This window comes from Stegostoma tigrinum, chromosome 45, assembly GCF_030684315.1.
Source record: "Stegostoma tigrinum isolate sSteTig4 chromosome 45, sSteTig4.hap1, whole genome shotgun sequence".
NCBI classification, from domain to species: domain Eukaryota; kingdom Metazoa; phylum Chordata; class Chondrichthyes; order Orectolobiformes; family Stegostomatidae; genus Stegostoma; species Stegostoma tigrinum.
Window position 1 is genome coordinate 6964224 of NC_081398.1, and position 14996 is coordinate 6979219.

Consider the following 14996-nt stretch of genomic DNA (forward strand, 5'->3'; position numbering starts at 1 on the left):
GATCATTTCAGCTGAGCCGTGCAGTATTTCAGATTAGGCATCTTTAACTTGGGTCCTGAAGAAAAGTCATGAAAGTATTAACTCTGCTTTTCACTTCCCACAGATGGTGCCCAGCTCTGCCGAGGTTCTCCAGCATTTACTGTGTCTGTTTCAGATTTCCAACCTCCACAGCATTTTGCTTTTGTCTAACTTTCGTGGGTCCAACTTTGGGCAGAATGCAAGGTTCCTCTGTTCTGTCTCAACCCTAACCTTCGAGGATCAGACTTAGCATATGGGCCTCTAGGCTTGAAACATTGATGCTGTTCGCTGTTCACAAATCTGTAAGACCAGAAGTAGGAGCACTAGTAGGCCATTCAGCCCCTTGAGCCTGCTCCACCATTCAATAGGATCGTGGCTCATCCAACATTCCTCACATCTGCTTTCCTGCCCTTTTCCCTGTAATCCATGGTTCCCTGACGGATCAAGAGTCTATCCATCTCAGCCCTAAATTACAGAAGGACTCTGTCCCCACAACTCTTTGTGGCAAGGAGTTCCAAAGACATTCAACCCTCTGAGAGAATAAATTCCTCATCTTCTCAGTCTTAAATTGGCACCCCTTTATTCTGAAACTGTGCCCTCTGATCCCAGGCTCTCCCATGACGGGAAACATCCTCTCAGCATTGACCCTGTCAAGCCCCTTAAGAATCCAATTGTTTCAATGAGATCATCTCTCATTCTTCTAAACTCCTGTGAATGGAGTCCCAATCTGTTTAGCCTTTGCTCAGAAGACAAATCCCTCCATACCTAGGATCATCCCAGTCAACTTTCTCTGAACAGCTGTCTCTCAGTGAAAATTGTGCAGTGCCAAGTCACTGGGCCATTAACGTAGAGACCCGAACTAATGGCCTGGGAGCACAGGATAAGATCACATCAGGTCAATCATTGGAATTTTAGATTCAATTCATTAATCATTCTGGAATTGAATGCTGGTTTTGGTGATCTTGACCATGAAACTATCATCAGTGGTCACCCATCTAGCTCACTAACGTCTTCCCAGGGTACAAAATCTGACAGCCTTACCAGGCCTGGCATACTTGTAGTTTGAGACGCCCTGTCAATGTGGTTGACTCTGAAGTGACACGGCCCAGCGGTCCTTTTCATTCACTTGCCATGGACAAGTGGAACCAGAGGGGCTGCAGCGGTTCAGGAACAGGGCTCACCACTGCTTTCCGAAGAGCATTTACGGATGGCCAACAAATTCTGGCCCAACCAGTGATGCCCATGAAAGGCTGAAGATGTGGCTACAGTCCCATATTGACACTTGGGCCCAGTAAGACATGAATCGAACCATCTCAATTACCAATCCTGGCCACAACAGAAAAACTGCACGGTTACGTTTCCACTCTGAACCAAATGTTTCTGGGAAATTCAATCATCCGTGTCATTAAAAACAAATGTTTTTTATTCCTCTGCCCCAAAAGACAACTATGTGCTGAACCTAAAATTAAAATAGTGCCCCCACCCTGAAACCAAAGGCTGGGATGACTAGGAAATTAAACACATCCGCCAAAGCAAAACCCACACAACCCCACCCCTGCCAGGGCCAGCATGTTGTGGGAGACATTGGGAGTTGGATTGGCTTCTAAATGTTCACCCATAAGGCAGTTTTAATTGCAATAACATCCCAACATCCATTCTATACTTATGCATTATTCTTATGTTTTCAACAAGATTGGAATAGCAATCTAAAAACTGAAAGAACTGCGGATGCTGTAAATCAGGAACAAAAGCAGGAGTTGCTGGAAAAGTTCAGCCAGTCTGGCAGCATTCATGCAGGAAAACCAAAGGTCCGGTGATCCTTCCTCAGAACTCTGTTCCGCAGAACTGGTCCAAGACCATTGCACAGGGCTTCCACACCACGCCACACTAGGCAAGAGACCACCATACCGGGCCGAGACCTCGACACCAGGCCGAGATGGCAACACACCAGTCTGGGACCTCCACACTGGGCCGAAATGCCAGCACACCAATCAGGGACCTCCACACCAGGCCGAGATAAGACCTCCACACTGGGCCATTGGAAGACCAGGAAGGCAAATCTGAAGCGAGGACAAGATGCCAAAAGTGGACCTCCATGCCAAGACGAGACCGCACGACGGGACAAGACTGCCACCCCAGGAGGTTGCCCCGCCAGGCCTATACTGCTATTCTGGGCCATTAGAAGCCATCCCATCACTGCGCCTGTAACAGGAGAAGATACCTTCCGCTGACGTCATGAAAAGAAGGTGAGGTACAACAATAAATGGAAACAGTAAAGGAAAAGCATAGAAAGAAAAACACTGAAGCAGAGGGAGTGGATGAAAACCTTGGCTAACAGCCCACACATTATGCTGCTACTCCACTGCCATCTTGGAAAAAGACGACTGGTTTGGTCTCGTGGTAACATCATGCAAAGCTATGAAAGTTCCCTCCCATTTCTATTTGTGCATCTTGTTTACTTCTCGATCAGACTTATGCTCTGACAGTTAATCTCCTCCTCAACACTGTTGTCAGGGCCATATGTGAGAGGCATCGGAAAACACAAACCCACTTAAATGGGAGCTGCAAGTCTTCTGAACTGCCCTCAAAGTTGTAAATTACATTATTTTGACGGGTCTGGTGCCAAGGCTGGGGTTACTGCTAATTGTTCTGATGAAGAGTAAGCGCCAAAAACATCACAATTCCTTGTTTATATTAGCAGATGTTGCCTGACCTGATGTGTTTATCCAGCTTTCATTTTGAATCTGGAAGCTTTTTCGATGGTTTGGCAGCCTAACCTAGTAATGGGTTGAGCCACATTGGACTTAATAGGTCCCAGGCTCAGTTGCTGAATCACAGAAGGATACAACACAGGGCGCCATTCAGCCCATAGTTCCTGCACTAGCCTTTGGAAAGAGCTATCCAATTAATCCCAGTCCCTTTCGTCTTTCCTTGTCCACTTCTTATCTCCTTACAAATATTTATCAAATTCCCCCTTTTTAAGTTACTCTTGAATCCGCATCTGCTGTGTTTTCTAGCAATGCATTCTGGATCACAGTATCTTTCCACAGCAAAAGAATTTTGCCTTCCTCCCACTCTGGTTCTTCTGCTTAATGACTTAATTCTTTGGGAACAAATTGTCTCCAGTAACCCTCCAAAAACATGCACAAATCTCAGACAAGGCAGAGAGCGATGCCATTGAGTATGCAAAGTGGGAATTTGGGAGACAGCATTCTGGCTGCCAATCGTCATTGGGTGATGGATACCTCGATGCCCTGCTCCAACAACATGCCACTGTCTTGACATCCGTCGGTACAGCATTCAGAGCACATCAGCACGATTCAGCGGCAGCTGAACCACACCCATGTGAGATTTAGTGCCAGGGAAAGATAGCCACACCAGCAAGGATCATTGCCAGGGGAGCCATGACACAGAAAGAGGCAGTACCAAATGAACGTTATGCCAGAGAAAGTAAGGACTGGGTGGACTGTGCCCAGGAGAGCGTCAATGCCAGGTTGACCAAATTAGACCGGGGATCTGAGCCCTCTTGACCCTGCTGGACTGAGAATTGGAGTCTGGTAGACCATACTGAACTCAGAGCCAATGTCAGGTTGACCATACCTGACTGAGAGCTAATGCCAGGTTGCATATTTCCTTGAAGGTGAGGGAGTTGCAGGTAGTCAGGCATTTGGCACGCTTGGCTGCATTGGTTAGAACATTGAGTATAGGAGTTGGGATGTCATGTTGCACTGTACAAGACATTGGTAAGGTCACAGTTAGAGTACTGCATGCAATTCTGGTCACCCTCCTATAGGAAGGATGTTGTTAAACTTGACAGGGTGCAGAAAAGATTTACAATGATGTTGGCGGGAGTGGAGGGTTTAAGTTATCAGGAGAGGCTGAATGGGCTAGGTCTTTTATTCCCTGGAGTGCAGGAGGTTGAGGGGTGTCCTGAAAGAGGTTTATAAAATCACGAGGGGTAGAGATCGGGTCAAGATCTTTGCCCTAGAATGGGGGAATCCAAAACTAGAGGACATAGGTTTGAAGTGAGAGGGGAAAGATTTAAAAAGGACCCAAGGGGTAATTTTTGCACAGAGGGCGGTGTGTGGATAGAATAAGCCACCAGAGGAAGTGGTGGTACAATTACAACATTTAAAAGGCATCTCGAAGAGTACTTGAATAGAAAGGGTTGAGAGGGATATGGGCCAAATGCTGGTGAATGGGAGTTGGTCAGATTGGGATACCTGTTGGCATGGACAAGTTGGGCAAAAGGGTCTGCTTCCATGTTGTACATCTCAATGACTGCACTGGACTGAGAGTCAACATTGGGTTGACCACACTGGACTGATGGTCAATGCCAGGTTGAGCGTATATGATTGAAGTCAGAGCCTGGCTTACCCTGCACAACTGAGAGTGGATGACCAGGGAAAACAATGTACCTCATGTTACCAAGGAATAAGACAAGGGTCTTTTCTTTTCAGTGCTGGTCTCTCTGTCACAGTTCTGTCCCTTCAATGTGGAGGTGCCAGTGTTGGACTGGAATGGAGAAGGTCAGAAATCACATGACACCAAGTTATATCCCAACAGGTTTGTTTGAAAACAATCTTTCAGAGCTTCAGAGATAACAAAGCGCGGAGCTGGATGAACACAGCATGCCAAGCAGCATCAGAGGTGCAGGAAGGCTGATGTTTCAGGCCTACTCCTTTTCCTGGAGTTAATTAGACAGATAGTATCTGACACAGAATTTAGAAGTTAAAAGGGTCATACCACTGATGAGGATGTATTAAACAAACCTCAGATAGTGTTAAATCTTCAAGCAGTCAGAAGGTTTTAGTATGTATGTGTAAATTCCCAAATTCCTTTCAAGTCATTGTGATTTATCACAGTTTTATCAGTGTAAAGAAGGGGTAACATTTTAGATCAGACAGTGCATGTTAGGGTGGCATTTTATACTTTAGAAATAAAACCAGTCTGACTAAGCAAGATGCAAGCAGGGAAGAAAAATTGAAAAATATGTTGCAATTTTCTTTCGGGCACAGAAGAGCAAAATTGAATGGAAATTACCGAGTGCCGCCGGAAACACCCAAGTTCATAGATCGCCGTTCATTATGAAGCATGCGTAACTCCGGCCAGCTTTGAGGAAGGTGATCAACACATCCCTCACACCCCGCCCCCGCCACACCGCAACACATCTCTCACACCCCGCCCCCGCCACAAGCGCCCCCAGAGGATCCCCCTCGTTCACACATACCACCCCACCAAGCTTCGGATACAACATTTCATCCTCCGACACTTCCGTCATCTACAATCCGACCCCACCACCCAAGCTATTTTTCCATCCCCACCCTTGTCTGCCTTCCGGAGAGACCACACTCTCCACGACTCCCTTGTCCACTCCACACTCCCCTCCAACCCCACCACACCCTGCACCTTCCCCTGCAACCGCAGGAAGTGCTACACTTGCCCCCACACCCCTATCCCAGGCCCCAAGATGACTTTCCATATTAAGCAGAGGTTCACCTGCACATCTGCCAATGTGGTATACTGTACCCGGTGTGGCTTCCTCTACATTGGGGACCGCTTTGCAGAACACCTCGGCTCAGTTCGCAATAAACAACTGCACCTCCCAGTGGCAAACCATTTTAACTCCCCCTCCCATTCTTCAGAGGACATGTCCGTCATGGGCCTCCTGCAGTGCCACAATGATGCCACCCGAAGGTTGCAGGAACAGCAACTCATATTCCGCTTGGGAACCCTGCAGCCCAATGGTATCCATGTGGACTTCACCAGCTTCAAAATCTCCCCTTTCCCCACTGCATCCCAAAACCAGCCCAGCTCGTCCCCTCCTCCCACTGCATCCCAAAACCAGTCCAGCCTGTCTCTGCTTCCCTAACCTGTTCTTCCTCGCACCCATCCCTTCCTCCCACCCCAAGCCGCACCTCCATTTCCTACCTACCTCCACATCTCGCCTCCTTGACTGACCTATCCCCTCCCTACCTCCCCACCTATCTTCTTCTCTCTCCATCTTCGGTCCGCCTCCCCCTCTCTCCCTATTTATTCCAGAACCCTCTCCCCATCCCCCTCTCTGATGAAGGGTCTAGGCCCGAAACGTCAGGTTTTGTGCTCCTGAGATGCTGCTTGGCCTGCTGTGTTCATCCAGCTTCACACTTTGGTATCACAGATAATGGGAACTGCAGATGCTGGAGAATTCCAAAATAATAAAATGTGAGGCTGGATGAACACAGCAGGCCAAGCAGCATCTCAGGAGCACAAAAGCTGACGTTTCGGGCCTAGACCCTTCATCAGAGAGGGGGATGGGGTGAGGGAACTGGAATAAACAGGGAGAGAGGGGGAGGCGGACCGAAGATGGAGAGTGAAGAAGATAGGTGAAGAGAGTATAGGTGGGGAGGTAGGGAGGGGATAGGTCAGTCCAGGGAAGACGGACAGGTCAAGGAGGTGGGATGAGGTTAGTAGGTAGATGGGGGTGCGGCTTGGGTTGGGAGGAAGGGATGGGTGAGAGGAAGAACCGGTTAGGGAGGCAGAGACAGGTTGGACTGGTTTTGGGATGCAGTGGGTGGAGGGGAAGAGCTGGGCTGGTTGTGTGGTGCAGTGGGGGGAGGGGATGAACTGGGCTGGTTTAGGGATGCAGTAGGGGAAGGGGAGATTTTGAAACTGGTGAAGTCCACATTGATACCATTGGGCTGCAGGGTTCCCAGGCGGAATATGAGTTGCTGTTCCTGCAACCTTCGGGTGGCATCATTGTGGCAGTGCAGGAGGCCCATGATGGACATGTCATCAAGAGAATGGGAGGGGGAGTGGAAATGGTTTGCGACTGGGTGGTGCAGTTGTTTGTTGCGAACTGAGCGGAGGTGTTCTGCAAAGCGGTCCCCAAGCCTCCGCTTGGTTTCCCCAATGTAGAGAAAGCCGCACCGGGTACAGTGGATGCAGTCTACCACATTGGCAGATGTGCAGGTGAACCTCTGCTTAATGTGGAATGTCATCTTGGGGCCTGGGATGGGGGTGAGGGAGGAGGTGTGGGGACAAGTGTAGCATTTCCTGCGGTTGCAGGGGAAGGTGCCGGGTGTGGTGGGGTTGGAGGGCAGTGTGGAGCGAACAAGGGAGTCACGGAGAGAGTGGTCTCTCCGGAAAGCAGACAGGGGAGGGGATGGAAAAATGTCTTGGGTGGTGGGGTCGGATTGTAAATGGCGGAAGTGTCGGAGGATAATGCGTTGTATCTGGAGGTTGGTAGGGTGGTGTGTGAGAACGAGGGGGATCCTCTTTGGGCGGTTGTGGCGGGGGCGGGGTGTGAGGGATGTGTCACGGGAAATGCGGGAGACGCGGTCAAGGGCGTTCTCGATCACCGTGGGGGGAAAGTTGCGGTCCTTAAAGAACTTGGACATCTGGGATGTGCGGGAGTGGAATGTCTTATCGTGGGAGCAGATGCGGCGGAGGCGGAGGAATTGGGAATGGGGGATGGAATTTTTGCAGGAGGGTGGGTGGGAGGAGGTGTATTCTAGGTAGCTGTGGGAGTCGGTGGGCTTGAAATGGACATCAGTTACAAGCTGGTTGCCTGAGATGGAGACTGAGAGGTCCAGGAAGGTGAGGGATGTGCTGGAGATGGCCCAGGTGAACTGAAGGTTGGGGTGGAAGGTGTTGGTGAAGTGGATGAACTGTTCGAGCTCCTCTGGGGAGCAAGAGGCGGCGCCGATACAGTCATCAATGTACCGGAGGAAGAGGTGGGGTTTGGGGCCTGTGTAGGTGCGGAAGAGGGACTGTTCCACGTAACCTACAAAGAGGCAGGCATAGCTGGGGCCCATGCGGGTGCCCATGGCCACCCCCTTAGTCTGTAGGAAGTGGGAGGAGTCAAAAGAGAAGTTGTTGAGTGTGAGGACGAGTTCAGCTAGGCGGATGAGAGTGTCGGTGGAGGGGGCCTGGTCGGGCCTGCGGGACAGGAAGAAGCGGAGGGCCTTGAGGCCATTCCGCATGGAGATGGCCTCAAGGCCCTCCGCTTCTTCCTGTCCCGCAGGCCCGACCAGGCCCCCTCCACCGACACTCTCATCCGCCTAGCTGAACTCGTCCTCACACTCAACAACTTCTCTTTTGACTCCTCCCACTTCCTACAGACTAAGGGGGTGGCCATGGGCACCCGCATGGGCCCCAGCTATGCCTGCCTCTTTGTAGGTTACGTGGAACAGTCCCTCTTCCGCACCTACACAGGCCCCAAACCCCACCTCTTCCTCCGGTACATTGATGACTGTATCGGCGCCGCCTCTTGCTCCCCAGAGGAGCTCGAACAGTTCATCCACTTCACCAACACCTTCCACCCCAACCTTCAGTTCACCTGGGCCATCTCCAGCACATCCCTCACCTTCCTGGACCTCTCAGTCTCCATCTCAGGCAACCAGCTTGTAACTGATGTCCATTTCAAGCCCACCGACTCCCACAGCTACCTAGAATACACCTCCTCCCACCCACCCTCCTGCAAAAATTCCATCCCCCATTCCCAATTCCTCCGCCTCCGCCGCATCTGCTCCCACGATAAGATATTCCACTCCCGCACATCCCAGATGTCCAAGTTCTTTAAGGACCGCAACTTTCCCCCCACGGTGATCGAGAACGCCCTTGACCGCGTCTCCCGCATTTCCCGCGACACATCCCTCACACCCCGCCCCCGCCACAACCGCCCAAAGAGGATCCCCCTCGTTCTCACACACCACCCTACCAACCTCCGGATACAACGCATTATCCTCCGACACTTCCGCCATTTACAATCCGACCCCACCACCCAAGACATTTTTCCATCCCCTCCCCTGTCTGCTTTCCGGAGAGACCACTCTCTCCGTGACTCCCTTGTTCGCTCCACACTGCCCTCCAACCCCACCACACTCGGCACCTTCCCTCTGCAACCGCAGGAAATGCTACACTTGTCCACACACCTCATCCCTCACCCCCATCCCAGGCCCCAAGATGACATTCCACATTAAGCAGAGGTTCACCTGCACATCTGCCAATGTGGTAGACTGCATCCACTGTACCCGGTGCGGCTTTCTCTACATTGGGGAAACCAAGCGGAGGCTTGGGGACCGCTTTGCAGAACACCTCCGCTCAGTTCGCAACAAACAACTGCACCACCCAGTCGCAAACCATTTCCACTCCCCCTCCCATTCTCTTGATGACATGTCCATCACGGGCCTCCTGCACTGCCACAATGATGCCACCCGAAGGTTGCAGGAACAGCAACTCATATTCCGCCTGGGAACCCTGCAGCCCAAAGGTATCAATGTGGACTTCACCAGTTTCAAAATCTCCCCTTCCCCTACTGCATCCCTAAACCAGCCCAGTTCATCCCCTCCCCCCACTGCACCACACAACCAGCCCAGCTCTTCCCCCCCACCCACTGCATCCCAAAACCAGTCCAACCTGTCTCTGCCTCCCTAACCGGTTCTTCCTCTCACCCATCCCTTCCTCCCACCCCAAGCCGCACCCCCATCTACCTACTAACCTCATCCCACCTCCTTGACCTGTCCGTCTTCCCTGGACTGACCTATCCCCTCCCTACCTCCCCACCTATACTCTCTCCACCTATCTTCTTTACTCTCCATCTTCGATCCGCCTCCCCCTCTCTCCCTGTTTATTCCAGTTCCCTCTCCCCATCCCCCTCTCTGATGAAGGGTCTAGGCCCGAAACGTCAGCTTTTGTGCTCCTGAGATGCTGCTTGGCCTGCTGTGTTCATCCAGCCTCACATTTTATTATCTTGGAATCTCCAGCATCTGCAGTTCCCATTATCTCTCACACTTTGTTATCTCAGCTTTGAGGAGGCTGGGTTCTGAAAGGAGGTGTGGAGCACAGGACGGAATCAGCCGAACATGGCCGGAAAAACCCGATGCTTCTGAGGAGGGCCGCATACCTCGCTTAAGACGCATGCGCATCACTAAGCCACCCCCTTGAACGACGGTAAGCGGAAATCGCCGACCGTGGCCGGAAAGAGCCGAGATCAAGTACTGCCGCGAATAATGTTCTCAGGAAGGGTCACCGGACCCGAAACGTTAACTTTTTCTCCTTCAGAGATGCTGAGCTTTTCCAGCAACTTTTGTTTTTGTTCTGTATAACGCATGCTCTTCTCCAGTCGTTCCCCAGATGGAGCAATCGTTCGCGGGGGTGGAGACGAGGAAAATATCGAGTATGGTCGGAAATAGCCGAAGCACACACCTGCGCATGCGTATCAGCAACCCTTTCCTGCCTGCGTTGAAGTTAGAGGGGGCGCAGCTTAGAGGAAAATGCCACGTGTGGCCGAAATATTTGAGATCCCGGAGCACCCATTATGATACATGCGCAACCCCCCGACATTGTCCTGCCCGTCTCCATGTTGGTGGGCGAGGAGCTGCGCTGAAGGTGCCGAGCGCGTTCGTAAGCCTGCCCTTTTGACGTGACGCACGCTCATCCCCTTTCTCCGCCCGTCTCTGTCGATGTACGCTGAGGTGGGGGGAGGAACGGAGCGGAAAGTGACGAGCGCAACAGCCAGCCCCACCTTATGACGTAATGCATGCTCTTCCCCGCCCCCTTGCCCCGACCACGCGCCCGCATATTGACGGGGTGGAGGGGGCGGTTCTGGGCGGAAAGCGCCGAACGTTGCCGGAAGGTGCCGAGGCCTGGGGCCGTGGGCGGGGTGACGGCAGTTGCCGTTGGCTGGTCCTGATGGCTGACTGACAGATCCGGCGGCAGAAGCAAGCAGAGGGTGGGCAAGTTTGCAAGGACGGCAGCTACCGCACCGGGGGGCTGGGGGGGGGGAAAAAAAGGAAGAAAAGATTGCAGACCGTCGATATGGTAGGTGCTAATTGTGTTGGTTAAATATGTGACTATAGGATATGAGAATGAAATAGAAATAATCTCCGCTTCTTTACGGCTCGCGCTCACCTGAGCGCCAGGTAAAGGCGACGTCGCCAGGTAACCCCAATTAAATCTTATTTTCATCACTCCCCCTTCATTAGTGACCTTCGCCTTATTAGAGATCGTTTTATGGTTTTTTTTTCTGAGGGAAACCTGTTGATGATGGTTGTATATTTGAAGGAAAAAGGAATTTTTTTGGTCAAATGTGGATTTTCTTTCCCGGAAAGGGCGGGGTTCATGACTTTTGCCCTATTTTGTCCTGATGGACAGACATGTCACCCAATGGCCATGGTGCTGTCAATACGGAGGTCATAACCCCGCCACCCCCATCTGTGGTTGTGGGATCTGCTTCACTCCCCCCCAACCCCTACCCCTACCCCTTTCCAACGCCTTTTAACCCCTCTTCACCGTCCACCTGTCCCCGCTTCCACCCACCCTCCCTCTCGCCCCTCCCCACTCTCTCTCCACCCTCCCTCTTGTCCCTTGCCCTCCCCTCTCGTGCTGAACCCCACCTCCCGCCCCATCCTTCACCCCCTCCACCCTCCCCAATTGCCCCCTTCTCTTTTTGGCTCACCCTGACCGTTTTTGCTCTCCTTCCCCCTATCCCATCCTGTGCCCACCTTCTGTTACTGTCATCCTTTCATTGCTCATCCTTACTTGCCCTCTGGTGGTGATGAGCCACCTTGTTGAACCACAGCAGTCTGTGTGGTGTAGCGAGACCCACACAGTGTCGTTGGGGAGGGAGTTCCAGAATTTTGACCCAGTGACACTGAAGGAATGGCATGTGGAGTTTATCGCTTGTCGTCTTAGGGACGGCACGGTGGCTCAGTGGTTAGCACGGCTGCTTCACGGCACCAGGATCCCAGGTTCCACCCTCGCGTGACTGTCTGTATGGTGTTTGCAGGTTCTCCCCGTGTCTACATGGATTTTCTCTGGGTGCTGCGGTTTCCTCCCAGAGACCAAAAATGTGCTGGCAAGATGGGTTGGGAATGCTACATTGCCCATAATGTTAAGGGGTGTTTAGATTAGGTGGGTTATGGGGGAGAGGTCTGGGTGGGATGCTCTGAGGGTCAGCGTGAACTTGTTGGGCCGAAGGGCCTGCTTCCAGACTGGGGATTGTATGATCTCTGAATCTACTGCCCTTGCTTTTTCTCCTTAGCTGTCAGTTTGCAAGATGCAGTGTAAGGATTTTTGGACAATTGGTAATGTAGAAAATGTAAGCCCCTGCAAACAACAATGTGGCTTTTTGTGACGTTACCAACAGCAAAACATCAGACAGCACCCACTCACTCTGCATGAAATAATGTGGGATCTTTTGAACTGAGATACAAATGCAAAACTTTGATTAGGCCACACTTAAGAGTATTGCGTTCAGTTCTGGTTGCCACATTACAGGAAGGATGTGGAGGCTTTGGAGAGTGCAGAAGAGGTTTACCATGACGCTGCCTGGATTAGACGGCATAGTTGTAAGGAACGGCTGGACAAACTTGTGTTGTTTACCCTGGAGCAGAGGCTTAGAAGAGACCTGATAGACTATAAAATTATGAGATGTATAGATAGAGTTAACAGTTAGAATTAGACATTTCAATGGTGGGAAAAAGATTCTGAGGGGGCATGCATTTAAGATAAGAGGAGGAAGGTTCAAAGGAGATGCGAGGGGCAAGTTTATTTATACAGTGTACTAGGAGTCTGGAACGTTCTGCCAGGGATGGTGGTATAGGCAGATACGATTGAGCGTTGTAGGGACTTTTAGATAAGTACACGAATAAGCAAGGAATGGAGGGATATGGACCAAGGGCCTGTAGAAGGAATTAGTTTAATTCGTTGTCATGTTCAACACAACATCGCGGGCCGAAGGGCGTGTTCCTTTGCTATTCTGTGTTCTAAAACGGTTTAATTATTGTAGCCATGCTTTTGAATTCACCAGCCCTGAGAGTTGTGGAGGCTCAGACTTTGAGAATATTTAAATCACAGATTGACAGGTTTGCACATTTAAAGCTACCAAGGAATTATTAGGACGGTGGAGGAAAGTGGCTCTGAGGTACAAGGTCAGCTGTGATCTAGTTGAGGGGCTAAATGATCAAATGACCTATTTCCTATGTGTTTGCAGTAAGCCACCAATGGCATTTGGGCCAAACAGCCATGTTCTGTGCGGTTCCAGTTCTGAGATCCGTTCACCTTTGGTAGTGCAACACTCCCTTCATTTTGTGTTAGGGTTGTCAGCCTAGAATATTGAGTTTCTTTATTCAACCTGCCCTCCCTCCTTCCATTGAGGGTGTGTGATTATCTTTATATAAGTTTCAAAATGTTTCTTTTCCTCCAAACCATTATAAATTTACAGGCCAACATATGACTCTGACACCTGAATGGAGGTACTAAAACAAAAGACGAGATTGATGGAAATAGTGTGTATTAGACAGCTTTCTATGGGCACAGAAGTTGAAGTGGTATTTCAGTGTTATTATTGCTAAAATAAATACGGTTAGAAAACGGAGTGGAGGGTTCCTGCACCCTTAGTATAAAGGTATGGTGAAGGTCATAAAGTGACTGTGACCTTTTGGTTATTTGCTGTTGTCAGCTCACTGGTGTCCGACTGGCGACTAGGGCAGAACATTGTGGGTTCAAGTCATGCTCTGGATGTTTGATGTGTAATCTTGGCTTTGCTTTTGAGCAATTACTGAGGGAATGATGTGCTGTCTAAATGGTGCCTTTCGAGAGGCATGGATAGAGTCGATAGCCAGAGACTTTTCCCCAGGGCATGATTGACTGCCACAAGGGGTCGTAGATTTAAGGTGTTAGGAGGAAGGTATAGAGGAGATGTCAGAAGGAGGTTCTTCACCCAGAGAGTTGAGCGCATGGAATGGTTTGCCAGTGGTAGTTGTGGAAGCGGAGTCATTAGTGACATTTAAGCGACTGCTGGACATGCACATGGACAGCAGTGAATTGAGGGGAATGTAGGTTAGGTCACTTTATTTTTGGATTAGGATTATTCCACGGCACAACATCGTGGGCCGAATGGCCTGTACTGTGCTGTACTTTTCTATGTTCTATGTTTCCTCACAATTGCTGGAGAGGCCAGCATTTGTTGCCCATCCTGAATTTGTTTTACAAAAGAAGAGATGGGTCACCTCGTTTGAATACAATTGAGTGGCTTAGTGGCCATTTCGGAGGTCACAAAAGAATTGGCTGTGGATCTGGAGTTGTATGTAGGCCAGACAGAATGAGGACAGCAGAGAGAGTTAGTCATACAGTACAGAAATAGACCCATTGGCCCATCTCATCCACACCAACCAGACATCCCAATTTGACCTAGTTCCATTTGCCAGCATTTGGCCCATATCTGGCTAAACCCTTCCTATGCATGTACCCATCCAGATGCCTTTTAAATGTAATTGTATCAGCCTTCACCATTTCCTATGGCAGCTTATTCCATACACACACCACCCTCTGTGTGAAACATTTACCACTCAGGTCATTTTTAAATCTTTCCCCTGTCACCTAGAACCTATACCCTCTCATTTTGGACTCCCCTACCCTGGGAAAAAGACTGTGGCTATTTACCTTATCTGTTGTCCCTCATGATTTTATAACCCTCCAAAATCACCCCCCCCCAGCCTCCTGCACTCCTGGGAAAAAGGTCCCAGCCTGTTCAGCCTTTCCCTGTAACTCAAACCCACTAGCCCAGTAACATGCTTGCCAATTATTTTGTGCCCTTTCCATTTTAATATCATCCTTCCTGTAGCAGGGTGACCAGAACTATATGCAGTATTCCAAATCTGCCCTCTCCAGTGAGGGAGCAGGCAAATTTAATTATGCTGCACCTGATGAAATGAAATCCACTGAAGGGCAGGTGATGTTGTCATTTCCTATCAATGCAACCCCATTCAGGGCAGCTCCAGGGTTCCTGAAGGAGCTCTCCAATTAATCCCCCCACCACCTATTCAACAGCTTGGAGGTTTTGCATGTTTTACCTATTTTCCACTTGAACAGGGTTCTTATATCACAGTGATAGTTCCCTTTCCTCTGAGCAATGGGGCCAAGGTTGAAGTCCAACCTGCTCTGAGGAGTTATAACACACCAGTCATAAAATATTTTAAAAATTCCATTTCAAC

At 50.2% G+C, this 14996-nt stretch overlaps 1 protein-coding gene across 1 annotated transcript in view; it reads left to right on the top strand.

The window, feature by feature from the left end:
• The first annotated feature begins 10485 nt into the window (after positions 1–10485).
• LOC125448738 (AP-1 complex subunit sigma-1A) overlaps positions 10486–14996 on the top strand; it is a 45163-nt gene continuing 40652 nt past the window's right edge. The window contains exon 1 of the mRNA XM_059642647.1: positions 10486–10821. Within this exon, the coding sequence (XP_059498630.1) occupies positions 10819–10821 (3 nt within the window). The 5' untranslated portion in view covers positions 10486–10818. The remainder of the gene's footprint in view (positions 10822–14996) is intronic.